General features: G+C 39.2%; 6 protein-coding genes across 6 annotated transcripts; 3 read left to right on the plus strand and 3 right to left on the minus strand.

The window, feature by feature from the left end:
• Positions 1 to 109: 109 nt before the first annotated feature.
• BATDEDRAFT_86539 (uncharacterized protein) lies at positions 110 to 3,321 on the minus strand (the record flags this gene model as incomplete). Its single annotated transcript, XM_006676926.1, has 8 exons — positions 110 to 1,296; positions 1,414 to 1,597; positions 1,655 to 1,780; positions 1,878 to 2,168; positions 2,246 to 2,407; positions 2,521 to 2,623; positions 2,701 to 2,861; positions 2,995 to 3,321. The coding sequence occupies 8 exons, from the start codon at positions 3,319 to 3,321 to the stop codon at positions 110 to 112; spliced, it is 2,541 nt and encodes an 846-aa protein (XP_006676989.1).
• A 310-nt stretch (positions 3,322 to 3,631) lies between these two features.
• On the minus strand, positions 3,632 to 4,036 carry BATDEDRAFT_22639 (uncharacterized protein; the record flags this gene model as incomplete). The annotated part of the gene is made up of 1 exon (XM_006676526.1): positions 3,632 to 4,036. One exon carries the CDS (start codon positions 4,034 to 4,036, stop codon positions 3,632 to 3,634), a length of 405 nt encoding a protein of 134 aa, XP_006676589.1.
• Positions 4,037 to 4,183: 147 nt separating this feature from the next.
• Positions 4,184 to 6,817, plus strand: BATDEDRAFT_34342 (uncharacterized protein; the record flags this gene model as incomplete). Its single annotated transcript, XM_006676699.1, has 4 exons — positions 4,184 to 5,121; positions 5,191 to 6,204; positions 6,279 to 6,358; positions 6,566 to 6,817. The coding sequence occupies exons 1-4, from the start codon at positions 4,242 to 4,244 to the stop codon at positions 6,815 to 6,817; spliced, it is 2,226 nt and encodes a 741-aa protein (XP_006676762.1). The 5' UTR covers positions 4,184 to 4,241.
• Positions 6,802 to 11,294, minus strand: BATDEDRAFT_34343 (uncharacterized protein). Its single transcript, XM_006676700.1, has 21 exons — positions 10,975 to 11,294; positions 10,670 to 10,823; positions 10,512 to 10,578; positions 10,402 to 10,425; positions 10,240 to 10,341; positions 10,009 to 10,134; positions 9,734 to 9,875; positions 9,413 to 9,653; positions 9,265 to 9,336; positions 9,006 to 9,191; positions 8,904 to 8,933; positions 8,688 to 8,803; positions 8,427 to 8,609; positions 8,272 to 8,340; positions 8,101 to 8,183; positions 7,904 to 7,996; positions 7,612 to 7,857; positions 7,427 to 7,531; positions 7,187 to 7,304; positions 6,987 to 7,120; positions 6,802 to 6,896 (listed from the first exon to the last, which is right to left on the minus strand). The coding sequence occupies exons 1-21, from the start codon at positions 11,253 to 11,255 to the stop codon at positions 6,880 to 6,882; spliced, it is 2,589 nt and encodes an 862-aa protein (XP_006676763.1). The 5' UTR covers positions 11,256 to 11,294; the 3' UTR covers positions 6,802 to 6,879.
• A 328-nt stretch (positions 11,295 to 11,622) lies between these two features.
• On the plus strand, positions 11,623 to 13,140 carry BATDEDRAFT_86558 (uncharacterized protein; the record flags this gene model as incomplete). Its single annotated transcript, XM_006676808.1, has 5 exons — positions 11,623 to 11,760; positions 11,940 to 12,074; positions 12,286 to 12,388; positions 12,452 to 12,609; positions 12,739 to 13,140. 5 exons carry the CDS (start codon positions 11,623 to 11,625, stop codon positions 13,138 to 13,140), a joined length of 936 nt encoding a protein of 311 aa, XP_006676871.1.
• Positions 13,141 to 15,213: 2,073 nt separating this feature from the next.
• On the plus strand, positions 15,214 to 17,284 carry BATDEDRAFT_22643 (uncharacterized protein; the record flags this gene model as incomplete). Its single annotated transcript, XM_006676527.1, has 2 exons — positions 15,214 to 15,729; positions 17,231 to 17,284. The coding sequence occupies 2 exons, from the start codon at positions 15,214 to 15,216 to the stop codon at positions 17,282 to 17,284; spliced, it is 570 nt and encodes a 189-aa protein (XP_006676590.1).
• Positions 17,285 to 19,933: the final 2,649 nt, after the last annotated feature.

Genomic DNA, 19,933 nt, shown 5'->3' on the forward strand with positions numbered 1-19,933 from the left:
TGTGAGGTTTGAAATGTCATATGGGTTGTTTTATAGTTGAAAAATGAAATGTGTCATTAGCTTTATAGTTTGGAAAATCCAACCTGTGACTCTGTCTAGATGCACTCGTTTATTTTTCAGATAAAATGCCTGATGTTGATATCTTTGGTTCCCAAAATGCAGGGCTAGTATGATTGGCTGGTGTAGCAGCCATCTCTTCAACTTCGGTCAAATCTGACATGCGCAGAGGTATTAGTCTCCGAGGAGGTTTTTGAGACTGTAGTTTTATATCCAAAACATCACTACTGCTTAATCGTGAATCTGGTCTATGAAGCAATATACCTGTGTTGACTCGATTGATATTGGGCTCTTTTGGCAGTGTAACTGAACTGCTCGCATTATTTTGAAGAGGATCAGGGTTGGATGCAGACATGTCAGGATTTAGAGAAAAAAGCTGCTCGGCTAAACTAAGACCAGTGTGCTTTTCATTACAATATAAAGCAGAAACATTGCTTTTTTTGGCTTGGTCCACAGCATGCATGTCCGAGATACCTTTCAAATCATTCAGATTTATGCTAGATTTTAAAGATTGTCTAGATTCGGTTGATATGTTTGAACAGGCTAAATCATTAAACTCTAATTTTTTTGCGCCATCTGCTTGACTTTCAAGATTGTCTAGGGATGCAAGGTTGGATTGCAATATCGTATCTGCCCGCTGACTCTGCATCAAATCAATGGATGAATGAATGTCATGTGTCGAAATTAAATGTCTAGTAATTGAAGTTTTAAAATCCTTTGATGCTGAGCAGGAATTATGCAAAGATTGCAGAGTGGAATCCGTAGGTTTAAAAACGGGTGCGTTGAAGTGAGGAGAAATGTATCCATCATCACTGTAGTTACTTGTACCGTTTTCTGTACTTTTAGTATCCAGCTCATCCAAATCAGACTCGTGAATGCTTTCAAAGTCTGTTTTCCAAGTGCTGAGAGGTATAACCTTGTCTTTCATGGCAGGAGTTTGAATGATGGACGAGCGTCGCGACTGTCGAATGATGGACTGACTAATATGCTCTAGCTCGCGTGTTTCTTCCGTATCAGGCTTCAATCTCCATGCATTCTTACTTTCTACAGGTATTTGTGAAGCACCATGAATACTAGAAAAACTCGATGCAAAACTCGAATTCATCTCACTGGTATCCGAATTGGACGAGTTGAGATGTGACTCAAAGTTTTGATCGCATTTTGCTTTGTTTAAAGTTTCAGTCGTATTGTTTAAAGCCATACTGGGCATTCTGTCTTGACTTTGCACAGCAACATCCACTGAAATAAAGTGTAATGTTGAATACAATAGTTTAGATACATTTTGTATATTAGTGCAAAATCATTGTTTAAACCTCTTGCATCATTTGAAAATAGTGTCGAGACTGGATGACTTACCAAGTGGACAAATGTTTTTTGCAGATAATGGAATATCCTCATTTTTTTGTGGTTTATCAAAACTGGCTTGCTCCATCAATTCCGATTGAGCCACTTTATCAAGAAGTCGAGCCGATTGATTCTTGTAACGCACCACTAGACTTGCCATTTGAAGTAAAGAATCGGTACGATTCTGAGCTGAAGACTACATACATAGGTTGAGTTGGATATAAACCATATTGAGGTAGCATCAAATACCTACTTTGTCTCTATGGGTGTCTTGAACTCGTTCACTCCAAAATTTATTTGCTGCGTCAGATGTAGCTATTTGCATGCGTAGCGCATTGAGTGGAGGGATCGATTTTGCTGTGTTAAAGTTGGACATCAACTAGTTTAAAGTGTTAGTAACCTAATTGGGCTATAAGACGTGCATAAAGATTGCATCACTTTTGACTAGGACAAAGTAGAAATGGCATGTGTTTTACCCGTCCACGAGCGAATTGATTTTTGGATTTTATGGGCTGAGGCTCATCATTATGTATAGATGAGTGCTGTTTTAGTGGTGATGTTGTATGACTTTCTTTCCAAACAGATTTGTTATCTTTGACAAATGCAGATGCTTTAGAATGCATTTTACCAGACACAAAATCTTCATCTATACAATCAAAGATTTGACCATGTTTTTCTTTGGATACTTTTTGATACCAACGAGCTAATTTCCATTCTTGTGGTATTGGATTGTATCCCACCGAGTTGGATGTATTATGCTGACGAGTCTATAAAGCATAATCAAAACGCCAGTCGTTCAACAACATTAGCACACCATCTCCCAAATACATGGATGTAAAATCACCTTTGCAATTGGAGTATGCGCATTGACTGTTAAATCGGTGCGATGATGTAGCAAATCGAGTCGTTTTCGAGACTCGAGAGCATGAGCAGAAACCTCGTTCCATTTTTGTTCACGATACAATTTTCTTTTTCTTTCCAGTAATTCGAGCACCTGTTCCGCTCGCTATATTGGTGATTTTAAACCATGAGTGGATCAAATTTGAACGCATTGAATTGTTTTTTTCCAAATATGCAAGGTGTATTGCCTACTTGAAACAATAACGCTCAAAAACTTACTTGCATTCGTGCATCTTCATGTATGGCTCGAGTGATCATCGATCCAGGAGCTCGAACTCCATGTTTTAAATTAGAATCGATTTTGGCTTTTACCAAATTAATTCTATCAGCATCAATTTGGTTCAGATAGCATTTAGTTTTGCTAGATTGACTCGAGATTAATAAAACTATTACTTGTACCTTTTTTTGAAATTTTTCTGCAGTATATTTATGGGTGGATCGATCTGAGGGTTGAAATGACCATTATGTTGTTTGATGGTGGACTGAGACGGCAGCTCAATAACAGGCTTGATTTCAGTAGCATCCTGCTCATTGTTTGGATGATCTCCAGTATAATGAGTCTACATATTCATGACAAGTTAGTTGTATTGAAAAAATAGGTACATGACTCGAAATCATCACAAGCTATTTGAATGATTCACTTGCTGTATATGTCGATTCATCTATTTGTTTTTGTAGTGAATCTGGTACTACTTTGGGTGTTTTGTACTCGGCCAATTGGTTGATATGCGTCAGAGTATTTTCGTCAAATACAGGCTCGTGAGCAAAAAGTGCGAATCCATCTCGTGGCAAATCAATATATGCTTTTAGAGCAGTTCCAGCAGAAAGTGATGATGCCATGGCATAGCTTCTTGCTTTGAGTGCTAGCGAGACTAATACAGCTCTATCAGTCAGTTGTGACTGTCGAGGCGTGATTGGTATCCAAGGCGCGAACACTGAAGGAATGTCAGGTTCTGTTATGGCTTGATTAGAGTGGGTACATACTAAACCATCTGAACCGACTGTAGAATTTTTAGACATTTCTATCAAACATCCTGCATTAAGATTGGTATTTTCGCTTTGTCGCTTCCTCGTCATTATCTGCCTGTTTGCTAAAATACTAGAATACTGGAGGGAAATTTGCAGTTATTGACAAAATAACACGCAAGTGCCAAGCCTATTAACAGGTGTACTTTAAAAAAAGCAGTCAATCTGTAATAGGAAAACAAGAAATACTCGATCATCGCTTATTCCAAGACAATCATTGCAAGATAAATACAAGTGTTTCATTTTACGTGAATACGACTGTAAAATCGTTTTTGAATAACATTTTCCAGAGAAATGATATAGTTTAAAGCTGAATGGTTTCTCCATTGCAATCCAGCTCAAAGATAACACTGTTCCAGCAGCCACTTGCTGGAATATGATGTCCCTTGAAGCGTACATTCCCCACTGCTTGACTTCCTTGCAAGGTAAATGAATAGTCGGCAACTCCTCTAATCACATTGAAAGTTCCTTGAACTGGTTTATGAAGTTCTTGATCATAGAATATGTCGTCTCCAAGAAGAGCCAGGGCTCTTGGATCATGTCGGAGATGGAACATGACACCTTTGAAGATGCTGTTGTGAGACTTGTTTGAGTTGGTAGCATTGATGATAGTGTATGCCCAAAAACTCAATCCAGCAGCACCGAGTCCAACGTAGACAGCCGGCCTGTTTATCACTCGAACAATAAAGCCAGGCGTGCGGAATGCCATCGAGTCAGTCTTGGCGATGCTGATCGCAACACTCGGCTGCTGTAATGCAATGAATTGATCATCCCGTGTTCCTGAGGGTGTGGTTCATGTCTTGTATAAATTCACGTTTTTTTCTTTCTTTTCTTTCAAACTTCATTTTGGTTTCTTCTAAATTCCATTGTTTTCCTAGATTCCTGCCCAAGTTGTTGGGCTTTGTATTCCGATCATGGTTTTTGATCCCCTCTCTCTACGCACCATTGATGACATACCAAATGACTCTGCTTTGATTTCTGATCATTCAGCCCACACTCAATCTTTTGGTGCTATAGACCCAGACTCTTCAGACGATGAGGACATTGTCAAAAAGGGAAAGAAAAGTCGAGCACTTGATCCATCCTTTACATTTTCCTCTGAAATTTCACTTCCTATTGCTTCCTCAAAAAACTGGGATTTTGGATTGTCTCGTCAGGCACTTTCTGCCAAAGCGCTTTTGCGTGCACAGGGAAAGACTTCGATTGACGAAAAAATTCTCAAAAGTCTCGGTACAATCGATCAAGATCTTGCTACCGATGTTCTTGCCCTGAAAAATATAGACGGTGTGGCAGACGATGAAGTACCTGATAACGTTTCTGGTGAATCAGATGAAGAAAAAACCTCGGACAATGACGAGGCTTTGGTGAACCCGTATTTTGACATCAACGAGCCAGAGGACATTGTGAAGGATAAAAGCAAAGCCGAATTTTTCGATCTAGAGTCGGACAAGCCAGAGCATCGTGAGATTACCGAATCTTTTCAGTCTTTGCAACTATCCAGACCTGTTCTTAAAAGTATTGCTGCGTTGGGTTATGTTCGTCCTACTGATATTCAGGCTCGTGCTATTCCACTAGCACTGCAAGGCAGAGACATTTGTGGTTCTGCTGTAACGGGATCTGGAAAAACTGCTGCGTTCATTATCCCAATTGTAGAGCGTTTACTGTTTCGTCCAAAAAATGATGCTACTACTCGAGTGCTTATTCTGGTGCCTACTCGTGAATTGGGTGTACAGTGCCAGTCTGTTGCAATTAGTATTTCAAAGTTTACAGATATATCTACTTGTCTTTGTGTTGGTACGTATGCAACTTTCAACTGAAACGTGTTTATAGACTCTTGCTAACAATTGCTTTTGTCGTGTTCAGGTGGTTTGCCAACCAAAACTCAAGAAGCAGAGTTGAGATTGAGACCCGATATTATTATTGCTACTCCTGGTCGACTTATTGATCACATTCATAATTCACCGTCTTTCTTTCTTGATGCGATTGATATTTTGGTGATTGACGAGGCTGATCGTATTCTTGACGATGGATTTGACGCTGAGCTCAATGAGATCATTAAACATACTCCTAGAACTAGACAAACTATGCTTTTTTCTGCTACCATGACTGACAATGTGGATGATTTAATTAAACTGTCCTTGAATCGTCCTGTGCGTTTGTTTGTGGATCAAAATACTAAACTGACCAACAGACTTGTTCAGGAATTTATTCGTGTGCGAGGCCATAAAGAGACTAGTCGTCCTGCCATTTTAGCAGCTCTCTGTTCTCGTACCTACACATCCGAGACTATTGTTTTTTTCCGTAGTAAGGCTGCTGCCCATCACATGAAGATTATATTTGGATTTCTGGGGCTAAAGGCTGCAGAGCTTCATGGTAATCTGACGCAGCTTCAACGACTAGAGGCTCTTGAGCTGTTTCGTGAAAAAAAGGTTGGATTTCTGCTGGCTACGGATCTAGCTTCTCGTGGTCTTGATATCTCTGGAGTGAAAACTGTAATCAACTATGATATGCCCAAAAGCTATTCCATCTATGTTCATCGCGTTGGTCGTACTGCTCGTGGAGATTTGGCAGGACGTGCCGTGAGTCTTGTTGGTGAAGCTGATCGTGCGCTGCTAAAAATGGCTATTAAAAACACACGAGATGCTGTCAAAAATCGTATTGTTCCTGCCAATGTCGTTGAAAAGTATGAAGGCATTTTGGCAAAGCTAAAGGATTCCATCAAGGAAATTTATATCGAAGAAAAGGAAGAAAAGGAGCTTTCAAGCGCTGAACTGCAGATTACTCGTGCCCAAAATATTCTTGGTCATCAAGATGAGATCATGTCACGTCCTGCCCGAACGTGGTTTCAGTCTGAGAAAGAGCGTACTGATTCCAAAGGTATGTTGTGGGTCGATATGCTTTGGGTTGTGCATCTTTAATTGACTGTTGCTCATTACATTCTTGAATCTTAGATCTTGACATGGAATCTGCTCAACCTGAACCACTTCCAAACACGGTAAAACGGCGGTTTCCAAATACTGACTCTAAAAAGGTGATTATTGAATTGTTTTTAATGTGTAATAAGTGGGATACTGGCGATGATGAACACCTATCAGACCTGTTCCGAACAGTATATGTTGGACAAAAAGATATTGCCTAAACACGTGAGCCATTCTGTATCCCTCTTATTACCATCGAATCTTGCAATTTGTCAAATATACTACGATTTTTATTGACATTGTGTTTTGCCACGTTTTAGTCTGAGCATGGCCCAATGGATGGTCTTTCTAGAAAGAAAAGACGTATGAAAGAGGCCCGCGAGGAGGATAAGCAAGTCATTTCGGCTCAGCGCAAGTCTGTAAAGGCTGTCAAGGCCGCTGCACGTCCCAAAAAGATCTCACATGTACGCGATTCTACCCAACACACCACGAAACAAACTGGAAAAGGTTCTTCGTTTGCAAAAGAAATCTATGGTGGTTCAAAAAAGGGTTCTTTAAAGCGCAACAAGTAGTTTATTTATTTTCACATGTCTGCTCACCCAGTATTAATGTCTGGGTTTCAAGTGCTGCCAAACTACTCGCGCAAGTGGACTACATCAAGAACACTCGTCAATATTTATACTCTACATATATACTTATAATCAAATACATGTTTTTTCATCCTGCATTTTTCCACTCAACTGTCTCTTAGAATATCTTTTTTAGTAATGATGCCAAGCAGCTGTCCATTTCTGGTTACTAGTACATATCGAAGACCCATTTTTTTGAAAAGCTCTACCAGCATATCGATTGGGAATTTCGGGTGTATCTTTACGCTAAAAGTATCGGCATTGATCATCAGTCAATGTTACTCGAAAATAATCGATTCAGACAAAACTCACGGTGTGTAATCAACCCATTGGCGAAAGTCGATGGCAGGCAGAGAATCGTCCAACGCCAACATATCCGTAAAAATACCTAGACTATTACCGACTACATCGCTCTCCGCCTTGGCTTTTTCTATTTGCACCAAAATCGATATCAATACATCACACTGGAAAAAGTCCAACAATGACTTTCTAGCCATCTCGATTTCATTGCGATGCCTAAATCAACTACAGTGATAATATAAACAAGCTTACCTATTGCAAATTGGAGTTCTGCGCGTCCAATGTATCCAATAGTGAGTGAACCTTGTGGTTTAACAACAGGGAATCCTTTAACTTTGGTAGAAGCCAGTAGCTCTTCTGTAATACATGCATCGTGAAACACAGGTAAGGACGTTGAAGGGTAAATACATTATTTTTAAACAACTATTACAGCGTACCAAGACTGCCCATAGTGTGTCCAGTTGCAGATATCGTCTCAATATCTTCCAGTCTTGTCATCAGATTTGCCGCCGACGTCGTGTGTGTGTACTCTTCATTGGGATTAAGAAAAGGGTATCCATTGAGAGTAATAAGACACTCATAAATGCCATGCTTTCCATATATATCACTAACCCATTTAGCAACAAGCGCAGTGATCATAATAGGCAAGACTACAATATGCGTCAAAATAAAGTGAACTCTTCCTAGTTAGCAGAGTCAATATAAAGTGGATGCTGCAAATGGTCATACCATAAGAAAGGGCTCCAGTAAGCTCAAACATGATCACTGTCAATGATACAGACATTCTAGTGACTCCAGCAAGACTGGCTGCCGCGCCTACCACTAATAAAAAGTTATTTCAAATATTAGCACATGTATGTTCGATACACAAATCGGCTGCTGGAAGCTCATTAGAACGGCTTGGTTGAACAAAATTGGCAACTTACTTGCATAAGTTCCAGGTGTCACACATTCAGCACCAGCACTAGCCCGCTTACAAGATGTAAATATCCACAAATCCGGCATGATCCTAACAGCAAGAGAGCCAGATACATAACTCGATCAGCTCAACACGTAATCTAAATCCAATCTCTTATTTTTAAAAAAAAGCAATATACCTTTGCCATGATTGAACCGCAATTCCCAAGGCTCGTCCAACATATGCCCCAATTGCCATGGATGGAAGACTAATGGTAATACGTATACCATCCAAATGTTAAAACAGTCATGATTGCTTTCAAGATACACAACCCTGAACATCAAACAATCTTACAAGATACCAGCAGGAATTCTCATTCCAAAAGTGATTACAGTCAATAGAATTTTTAACAGTGCTGCAAGCAATAGTAATGGTATGATTGTGCCAATTTGAGATGCATTGCAAAGTCCGTAAGAATCAGTTTCAACTTCAGAGCACTCGCGAAATAGATTCGAAACAAGTTCGGCAGAATTCTCTCTAAATATACATTGGTTTTATTCAGTCAGAAAATACTCAAATCACTGTAGAAATACTGTTTGGATCGTAAATACTTACCGCAAAAATGTAAATGGAAATGATAGAAGCGACGTAAATAATGCAACAACTGCTACTTCTGGAATTGCCCATTCTTTAAGCCAGCCTGTTTTGCGAAATGAATTATACATGATGTTCTAAAGTAATGATGCAATTAATATGATACATGGTGTTGAGCAGAAACACAACATGATGTATAGGCTATTTTACGGCTTAATAAATCTACCAAACGCTTACCAATCGAATGAAAAATGCACCATAGAATCCCTAAAATCGAGTCATTTGGTCCATTGTTAAACTTTTAAAATAAACTTGATGCTAATCAACAATGTCACATACCCCAAGAATTCCAAGAAGTATAAAAAACGGCAGTTCAAAAAAATGCCAGTCTCGATTGTACGTCACTTGGAATAAAACCAACTTCCCTGTCCTAAATGGATTAACGAGTTGAAGTGAAATGGCAGCAATCATTGCCATAAAAAACGATCGCCACATTGTTTTATATGGGAAATAGTAGGACACTTCCTGCAAGTGTCAAAACATTTAGTAAGCAAGCCAATAAAAAGAACCAACCAGTATAAAAGGTATCTTTATATACCTCGAGTGAAAACAAAACTCCTCCTATTGGTGCTCCAAAAGCAACCGACACACCTGCTGCACATGCCGCGCTCTATCCAACACATGGTTACAATGTTCAATACAGCAATTTAGCATGGATCATGTTTGAAATTAAGCCGAGTAAATACCAATAGTCCACGCCTCTTGGCCTCGTTGTGCCGATATTTTTTTACAAAACTAGATAAAATATTTCCAACGCAGCAGGCAACATGCACCAAAGGACCTTCTTTTCCTACAGACAGTCCCGACGCAACCGAAAGTACTAGCCCAAGGCATTTGACTACAAGCGTCCAGACCCCCAAAAAATTTCTAATCACAAATCCTCCAAGAATTGTCTTGACCTCTGGGATACCCGATCCTGCAGCATATCTAAAAATATTTTAATGCATATTATTAAAACGTCACTATATTGCTAATGAAACACAAATCTCTTTGAATCAAACACATACGGAGCATATTGCTTTACGAGAATAGCACTGGTAACAGCAAATATAATTGCCGTAATTATATAGCAGAGATATTCGACACCCCATGGCCAATACTCTCCAGATGGTATACTCCATTGTACCCACTCGATACATTTTCCAGGTCCTTGAAAATGTACAGCAAAAAGCATAAGATACGTGTTAATATTAGGAACAGATGAAATTGCACGAGTGTCTAGTTTACGTCAGTTGAATGATTGGCCATCTGGACCTATATCCAAAAGCATGATATACAATACCTGGAGTAAGCCAGCAGCAAAATCGCTTATTCAGGTAAAATCCAGCAGAGCAGTATCCATTGCGAATATCGCTTAGCCATTGCTCAGATATATCAATAAATCCAGCAAGCCAGCCTGTTATCGCACCTATAAAATGTATTCAAGAAATCGTACCATATAGTATACACATTGAACTGGTTACTATGATATTGGATATCACACGCATCAATAATCTAATACAACTATATATACCAATAGTTAAAATCAAAACCCAGGTTTGGCCAGCGTCCCAAAAGCGTACAATAATGCCCCAAATACCAGCAAGCTTATGCAGATTGCTGATTCGAGATCGTTCTGTATAATTCAAATCAACCATTAGTTTAAACCAAAAACGGTACTGTTAAACACGCATACCTTTTGTAGAGTCATGTATCCAATCTAAAAAGCATCACAATAATGGCATGATGAGCTTGATTACCATTTAAACCAAAATAGTCTATGCAGAATCCAATAAAGAATATTACCAATTGTCGTGAAATTCCCATAAACAACTCGAAGTCCTGCTCCAACAGAAGTTTGTGTTTTAAATTCCTTTCAAATTAAACACAATTCCAAAACAGATTTTAGCAATCCTTAAAAGTATGCAATCATGCATGACTAATATAATGTCGATTCAACATACTGGCGTTGGTTTTAATGGCTGTCCAATTGATGTGGATAACGAGCTTTTAGACTGACGATGAAAACGACCATTTTTAAAATCGTTGGTAAATCGTTCAACAGGAGTATATTCCATTCTAGTGCGATTTCGGGATGCTGCCTCGTTGGGAACAGATCTACACTCGACATTGATGATTGAATGCATTGAGCATGTGCATCATATTTCAGCAAATATTCCAGAGTCAATCAGCAGAATACCAACAAGAACAGTTACAACAACTGTTCAAACATCCTGTCCTTGATCCAAGCATATAAATTAAAACTCACAAAACCGAACCTGACCCTAGATTGGGCCATGAAGAAGCTCCTGCATCCATTCCAGTAACTGGTTGTTGTAACAGCTTTGATTTTGAGTTGCTACCTGAACTATAATCGAACATATCAACTGCTCCAGAATTTGAATACATTCCATCAACTGCTCCAAAACTTGAATGCATTCCATCAATTGCTTGATCAGCTTGAGATGAGCCAGCAATATGACTAGAATTGTCATTCTGAGCAACAGATATCAACTCATCATTGGCACAGTGCATGTCTTGGTCTGACATTTCCTGTATAACCCAATGCAGTCGAGTTGCTTGTCAAATATGTACTTGTTGGCAAGAAATAAAACCTTGTTTTCAATTCTTGATTCCAAACAGGAAATAGTCGGCGTATCGACTACTGTTGTATAGTCAATGCATTGATATTCTATTCCTGTTGCCATACATCACATTTACAAATCAAATCTAGAATATATATTCAAATCAACGAGTCTATAAGTTCAAACAAGTACAAAAATTCATAGATGGAAGCTACAAATATGCTTCAATAGCTTTTATCTTTCAACTTTCCCAATAGTCTGACTTGTATTTGACATTGAATAGATCGACTTTTCTCGCGTCTAATCTTGCCCAAATCAAAATACTTTTGAATATGTTTGGATCTGGATTTATTAGTCCTTCTCTATTTAAAAGAGAGGAGCATATCCAAGTTGCTCGAAGAGAGTCTCAGCGTAACCTTCGAGATTTACGTAGAGACCGAGAGGATTTGGAACGACGAGAGCGACAGCAGGTTGGTGTTTTCATGGCAGCTTTCAAGAACAACTGCTTGCTTTATAAACCGCTTTGCAATCTGTAGTTGCATTGGTAGTCTTTTTTATAATCTACTTGTTTAATCCACCTGCTAATTTTTGCATTTTATTATCATTTATTTTGAACCATCTGTCTTGTAACCATTTTCATTCTAAAAAGATGGCTCAACTCAAGTCGCTTGTGAAAAAAGGTGATTTTCCAAAAGCTAATCTACTAGCTCGACAGATTGCTCTGTATCGAAATCTTGCAGATAAAAATTTTGAGCGGGGAATATCAATCCAAACTGAAGTTCAGGTGCAGCAGCCTTTCTTGAAAGCTGTTGAAATATTTGTATCCCATCATGAATCTAACGTCGTGTCTTAGATGATGCTATCTAATCAAAAAATCAATCGAGCACACGCTGAATCTATAAAAGCAAGTGATTTTTGCTTGTCAATGATTGATCTTGTCTTTATATTTACATGGCGTGTGATCCTATTTGACTTGATACTCTCCATATCTTTAGGGACTTCGACATGGAAACTCGGGAAATACAATAGAAATAGTTCGGCAGCGTGAGCAAAAATATGAGTCGAGAATGGAAGAGTACGAAACAATAGAGAGTATCAGTAAGTAATGTGCAGTATCATGGGTAAATCGTGCTACTGAGATATATTGACATTTTTTAAAAGTGAATGAAGGATTTGATGATATTTATGAACATGTTACTCTTCGCAAAGATCAGCCAAACCGTTTTGACGATCAAGTCGAAGGCGTGTTTCGAGAAGCTTTGGATCCTAAAACCAAAATGTGTAGAGACCATGCTATACAAAACACCCCAAACGGCAAGGTGATCTTTTCAACTTTACAATCCAATATATATTTTGCTGGCATGTCAAAATTAAATCAACAGCTAAAACTTTGTTTTTGGTATTCGATTCATCTACTCTTCTCGATGCATCTCAACAAATTCATCAAGATTTTAAATGGACGAGTGTTTTTGCACGTCAAGAACTTTAATCAGTTCATGACACAAAGCATATCTACTGCTACAGTGTTTCTTCCATCCTTGACTATTTCAGGAGATATTTTAAAGCAGTGTATTATGCAGGATAGAAAGGCTCTAAGAGCCTTACATCTTTTTGAAGCAACCGAGCATGGCGAAGTTATCTGCGACTTTCAAGTTGGGGAGTTGGTTAAATTCTTTGGAGATTTCTCCAACAGACAAAGTATGGATGTCAATGACGAAGATCAGGAACCCATCGCAACAACTTCACATAATACTTCGTATAAATTTGTATCGCTTGATCTTACTCAAACTCTCGAAAGTCTAGGATTGGTCAATGCTGGTATAATATGGGTGTATTCTCCAACTAAATAAATGTGAATGCATCTTCTATTTCACCATTTAAAATGATCTAGTCTACACATTGAGTGGTAATTAGATCTGATACTTGATACAAAACAGTTTGAATGCGGCTATATCAGGACGATTGTTTTATTGGTAAACCACTTTTACATTACAAAAAAGAAACCAACTCAAAATGAGTCAACTACAAAACGACAACGGCAGGACTCGAACCTGCGCCTTCAGAGAAGAATGCATTTCGAGTGCATCGCCTTAACCACTCGGCCACGTTGTCTGAAAAAAAGACGCGTTTTATGTTTAATATTTTTATCAAATTGTTTGACATGTATATTTAATTTTCAAATATACTATACACTTGCTTGAATCATACTGATCCAAAACTATCAAGTGTGACATTACTCCTAATACGCTTTTATCATCAAATCACAAAGTAACCTTTTATTCAAAAGAAAATAGTCAGGATTAGGGTTACCAAATCAGTCGAGGTCAGATGCAGCGAAAATTGAATGAACATGACATTGCTACTTTACAGAAAAAAATGGGTGTAAACTGCAAAATAGTCGCTTGGAAACTGAATTTTTAACAGCTCCATTCAGGCATCATCAATGATTCATTAGCGTCGATTTATTGAAGCTGCAAAGTATAATCAGTTGCTACTACTACGTCTGATGTTGGTCGACTTACTTCACTATCAACAGTAAAATCTCACAATTGTATCAGCAATCTGTTTACACAGCCGTATTCACATAAAATGCAATGTTAAGGGCTTCTAAATATATGATAAGCGGCTCATCTCATGTTTGATTGCTGCCAATCTTACTGAAAAACATTGTGTCATTCAATTCTTGAAAAAGTTTGCTGGTTTTTTGCTGTTCATTCTTGTACAAACATAAACCAAATACTCACATCGCATCCCTGTTTCAATACACTCCCACCCTTGACATCTTTTCAGTATCTAGTCTCCCTTTTTTCCAAAACAAATATTGGACGGCTGACATGGAATAACAGTTGCATTCCCAAGACGTTTTGAACTGCAACCCGAATATATCTGATGTCAGGATACAACAGAGCTTTTATACAAAAAGCAGTCAATCTGTAGTAGGAAAACAAGAAATACTCGACCATCGCTTATTCCAAGACAACCATTCAAGATAAATACAAGTTCCATTTTACATGAATATGGTGTTATAGCACGTGCTTTTTTGTTGGTTAGATGCTCTCCCATTGATGATCATTACGTTTGAGGTATATTGTAGTTGGTGCATGCTATCCCATCTTGGATAGTGCTTAGATATAACCCGTTGATCAGCCCTGATTTTCACCAAATCATGTGTATGCGTTATAGCAATCAATACATGATTCATTGACACAAATAGAAAGTTTAGCAAATAAACTCGATGATGATTAATAATCGTCCAATATATACATATACCAATTTATGGTATATTTCCTATGCAATTTGCGGTTTGTTTTCCAAACACATCTTTATCTCGATTGATTTTTGATTGTCAAAAATAGGATATCACCAGTGGAAAATATTAAAATCACTGCTATGCTCGCCCTAATTCCAGAGATGGACGAGGCTGTAAATACACAATCAGTTTGATTACAGCAGTCAAGAAAACTCGAAAGGGTTATCGGTGGTTGATAAACACTGACACAGGAATTTATGAGTGTTATTTCCAAGATTGAGATTTAGATACAATCAGTCAAGCCGTGCTAGCAGATACTTGATATACAGTTGAATTTCAAAAAGTTGTTTAAACCAAGACAATTATACTAGACACCCAATAGGCTATTGATCGACAGACTGAAAATACTAGCCTATACACGCCATTAAAGCTCCGCAATAATAAATGAGTTGCGGTAATTCTACCAAACCACAACAGGGCTACTGTGTGTCATAAAACAATCACACCTTGAAATATGCCGCAGCCTCATGGAAGATTACACCCTTTTAAAATTCAGGATGGATAACAGCCTTGAACACATATGTTCAACAAGTATAAATATCCCCAGTTGAATAGTCAAGTTACCATCCAATACCAACTCTTCATTCATCCTCCTACTACACCAGTCTTTGAAATGAAGTTGGTTGTTGTAGTTCTTGTTGCCATATCTTCAGCTATCGCTATCCCCACTATCCCCAATGCTAAGGAGGATACTGTGATTCTTGAGCGTCGTGGTGGTGGTGATGGAAAAGGAGATTTTCTTACTCCAAAGTGGGTCGTGCCGCAATCACAAAAAGCTGACGGATCGATCAAAAGAACTTCCATTCCACATTTGCCTTTTCCTGACCAAACCAACATAGTAAATAACCCCGATGACTCGAGATCTGTCGATACAACTCACGACTCGGATCCATCCCTCAAATTAACCTCTATTCTCTCATCAAATCCAAAAATGTATCCTAATGTAGTTATTGATAAACCCAGGCCGAAAAATCGGAAGTTGAAGGCAGAAAGTCACAATTTGAGCTTGAAGAAAAAAACACTCGACCGCGAAACTCTGAAAAATAATTTCAAAGGGACAAAACTTAAATGGGCAGATGGACGTCAAACAGGTTCAATGAATTGGGGTCCTGCGGATGGTCTCGAAGAAGTAAAGCTTATTCCGAAAATAGGTTATAGGCCTGTACCTAAACGTGATACATATGATTCAGGCGACTTTGAAGGCAATTCAGGCGAGCAATCGGACGATCATTTAGTCCCAGATGACTATCCACTACCGCATTATTCAAATGAACGACCTAGACATCGTCCAATCGCAGTTGATTACCCACCACCACCTAGTTCACACGAGCAATCTAGACATCGTCCAATCGCAGTTGATTATCCACCACCACCTAGTTCACACGAGCAATCTAGACATCGTCCAATCGCAGTTGATTACCCACCACCACCTAGTTCAAATGAACGACCTAGACATCGTCCAATTGCAGTTGATTATCCACCACCACCTAGTTCAAATGAACGACCTAGACATCGTCCAATCGCAGTTGATTACCCACCACCACCTAGTTCACACGAGCAATCTAGACATCGTCCAATTGCAGTTGATTATCCACCACCACCTAGTTCACACGAGCAATCTAGACATCGTCCAATCGCAGTTGATTACCCACCACCACCTAGTTCACACGAGCAATCTAGACATCGTCCAATCGCAGTTGATTACCCACCACCACCTAGTTCAAATGAACGACCTAGACATCGTCCAATTGCAGTTGATTATCCACCACCACCTAGTTCACACGAGCAATCTAGACATCGTCCAATTGCAGTTGATTATCCACCACCACCTAGTTCACACGAGCAATCTAGACATCGTCCAATTGCAGTTGATTACCCACCACCACCTAGTTCACACGAGCAATCTAGACATCGTCCAATTGCAGTTGATTATCCACCACCACCTAGTTCACACGAGCAATCTAGACATCGTCCAATCGCAGTTGATTATCCACCACCACCTAGTTCACACGAGCAATCTAGACATCGTCCAATTGCAGTTGATTATCCACCACCACCTAGTTCACACGAGCAATCTAGACATCGTCCAATCGCAGTTGATTATCCACCACCACCTAGTTCACACGAGCAATCTAGACATCGTCCAATCGCAGTTGATTACCCACCACCACCTAGTTCACACGAGCAATCTAGACATCGTCCAATCGCAGTTGATTATCCACCACCACCTAGTTCACACGAGCAATCTAGACATCGTCCAGTTTCGGATGATTATCTAGTACGTACTACAAGCGGAAGACTTAGACGTCCTTTAGTTTTAGTTGATCATCCACCACCACCTAGTTCAAACGAGAAGTCTGGACATGATTCAGTTCCAATTGATCATCCACCACCACCTAGTTCACACGAGGAATCTGGACGTGATTCCGCTCCAATTGATTATCCACTACGTAATTCAGATGAGCAATCTGAGCATCGTCCAACTCAAAGTGGTTGTCTACCACCTGGTTCAAGCGTGTTAGGCTCAATTAGAAAAGCACTGGGGGCATTCAAGGTATAAATTAATATTAACTAGGCTTTATAATATGAATACCCTATGATCATGTTAACTAACCTTTAAACAATTTTAGCCAAGCTGTATACCCTCTCATACATCTAGTGAAAATACTATCACATATGATTAAATTAGAATGCACCACAGCAATTATTGAAAGCCATCCTGGAATAAACACCAATCATTATCAACCACTTGTTCATGTTTTCTTGCATAGAGAGCCACAAGCCAACCTAAATAAATCATGTTGAATTGTATTCACATTACCAAGCCAAGGCTAATTCATTATACTCGAGTCCAGTGCTAGTTTTATTTGACAGCTTTAAATTATATTTATATTTTTGATACCTTTTATTCAGCAGAGGCTAACAGATTATACAAACAACTACAATGACCATAAATACATTGAACAAACGGTTTGGACATTGTTCAACTCCAAGCAGCCAATCCAGGTATTCGTTAGCAACTATTCATAGTAACTAGTTGTACTTTTCTACCCATTATTTTCTACTTTTTATTATTACAGTCTACCAATTTATTTATGATGAATACATTTCAACAGATTATGGTGCGCTAGACAGTGAAGCAACCATTCTACAACGATTAAAAACTCGTACACTCGTGTAATCTCCAGTGCAGTTTATTTTATCCGATCTACCAATCGACTGTATGATTACAGCCAATTAGCACGCCTTTTGTCATCTCCTACTTTGCTTATTAACCCAACCTAATGATTTCAATATTGAAATGAACAAACTATACTGCCAATTACTCCGATTACTCCATTTGTACCATTTGCCACATGTCGAGTATGTTGCTATATCATGTGGTTGTGTTGGTGTCGATACATATGAAACCATTCAGATTACAAACAGTATCATAGCATGATTGATATTGGTCATCAGCATGCACGCTATCAGTTCAAGTCATTGACATTACTGATCATGTATCCATTTTTGAGTACTCGGAGTCGATCATACTCGAGTCTCGTCTGAACATATGCAGAACATGCATACAGCCAATACAGCCGATACATCCCGAATCTGTCTGTAGTGTGATATACTTTTATGCTATGCCAAGCATCCCAATCTGACAACATGGCACAAGCTAGCTAAAAAGCTGCATAGTAGTTTAACCAATCTAAATCAATCTAAATCGAGTTGAAGTGAATTGAAGTGAGTTGAAGCGATATTCGCAAGTTTACAACACACATGAATTGCACATGGTAAACATGGCTTAGATTCAAATTCAATTCCTAGCTTGTAAATGACTGGATATCAACGGGTATTCATCCTACACTGTATAGTATATATTTCTTGAACCCACATTCACGCAGTCATCTTGATCAAAATCAACGCAGTAATGGACCCGCTTCACATGCATCGTTTGGATATGTGATATATCAACACATGTGCTTGATACTCGTGTGTTAATGCATCACATCACATGCACGTTTTAGTCAATTCGACACTACAGTGTCAATTCAAAATATAAACCATGTAATGCAGCCAACTCCATCGTCCCATATTGTTGTAATAGTTTAGTTTTGTACTTGCCACATATACACTAGATATTCAAACCACTGTTCAAATGTTTGTTTCTACCGTTTCTCTGGTTCTTGCTCTTGCCACATCCGCAATCTTTGCGGCTCCGACTGTTTTGTCTGCAGAAAATGCCATGGACAGCTCTTTATTCTATTTTCCAAAATCCACCTATCACAATATTCCCTATGATCACTCATCCAGTCTTATGGCTCTGTCCAATACTGACTCGGTCAAGATTGGTGTTGCATATCTCTGTGACCAACTCAATCTCACACCTAACGAGTTCAAGGTTTACAATAACTTTACGGACAGTGTTGGCGTGACTCATGTATATGGTGCTCACATTATCAATGGTGCACGTGTAGCCAATCACCAAGCTGCTGTCCATATCAAAGACGGTCAAATTACGTCGTACTCTACTTCGTTTGGTACTGAAAGCCATTTTGCCAAAAGTGAGCTTTCAATTGCGGAACCCAAAACCAAACTGACGTTTGAACAGGTTGCTGATATTGTGTCCAAGGCCAAGGGCTTGCCAGTTTACTCTGGTTCTAAACATGAGCTCGAGTATGTCCAACAGGCTGATGGCACGCTTGCATATGCTTACAAATTCCAGCTTCGCGACGAGGATGTTAATTTCTGGTTCCAAGTTTGGGCCGATGCCAACACTGGTACGGTATTTCAGGTTCAGATATTGATTTTTATGGATTCAGCACTAATCTGAATGTAAATGGATTGATATTAGGCAAACTGGTCCAGGCTGTTGATTTTGGTCATCATGCAACATACAAGGCTATTCCAATTCCTGGTCTCAGTCCTGATGATGGATTCTCCAACATCAAAGATCCAGAATACAAACCATCGTCGCCTAATGGATGGACAAACGGAACCCTTACCCGTGGCAACAACGCTGAGGCGGTCAACACTGCAAACACTCCATCGACTCCAGGAACTGGTATTAATGGTGTGTTTGACAGTAAATTCAATCCTGCAACTGATATTAACGATGCAGACAACATACAAGCAACAGCCGTCAATCTGTTTTATCTTGCCAACCTGATGCACGATATCACATACCAGTATGGTTTCAACGAGGCTGCTGGCAATTTCCAAACCGACAACTTTGGCAAAGGTGGTAAAGGCAGCGATGCTGTTGTTATCAGTGTTTTGGACACGGCACGCAGAGAGAATGCTGATTTCCACGCTCCTCCTGATGGCGAGCCTGGCAGAATGCGAAT

The sequence above is a fragment of the Batrachochytrium dendrobatidis genome, assembly GCF_000203795.2.
Source record: "Batrachochytrium dendrobatidis JAM81 unplaced genomic scaffold BATDEscaffold_2, whole genome shotgun sequence".
Classification (NCBI taxonomy): domain Eukaryota; kingdom Fungi; phylum Chytridiomycota; class Chytridiomycetes; order Rhizophydiales; genus Batrachochytrium; species Batrachochytrium dendrobatidis.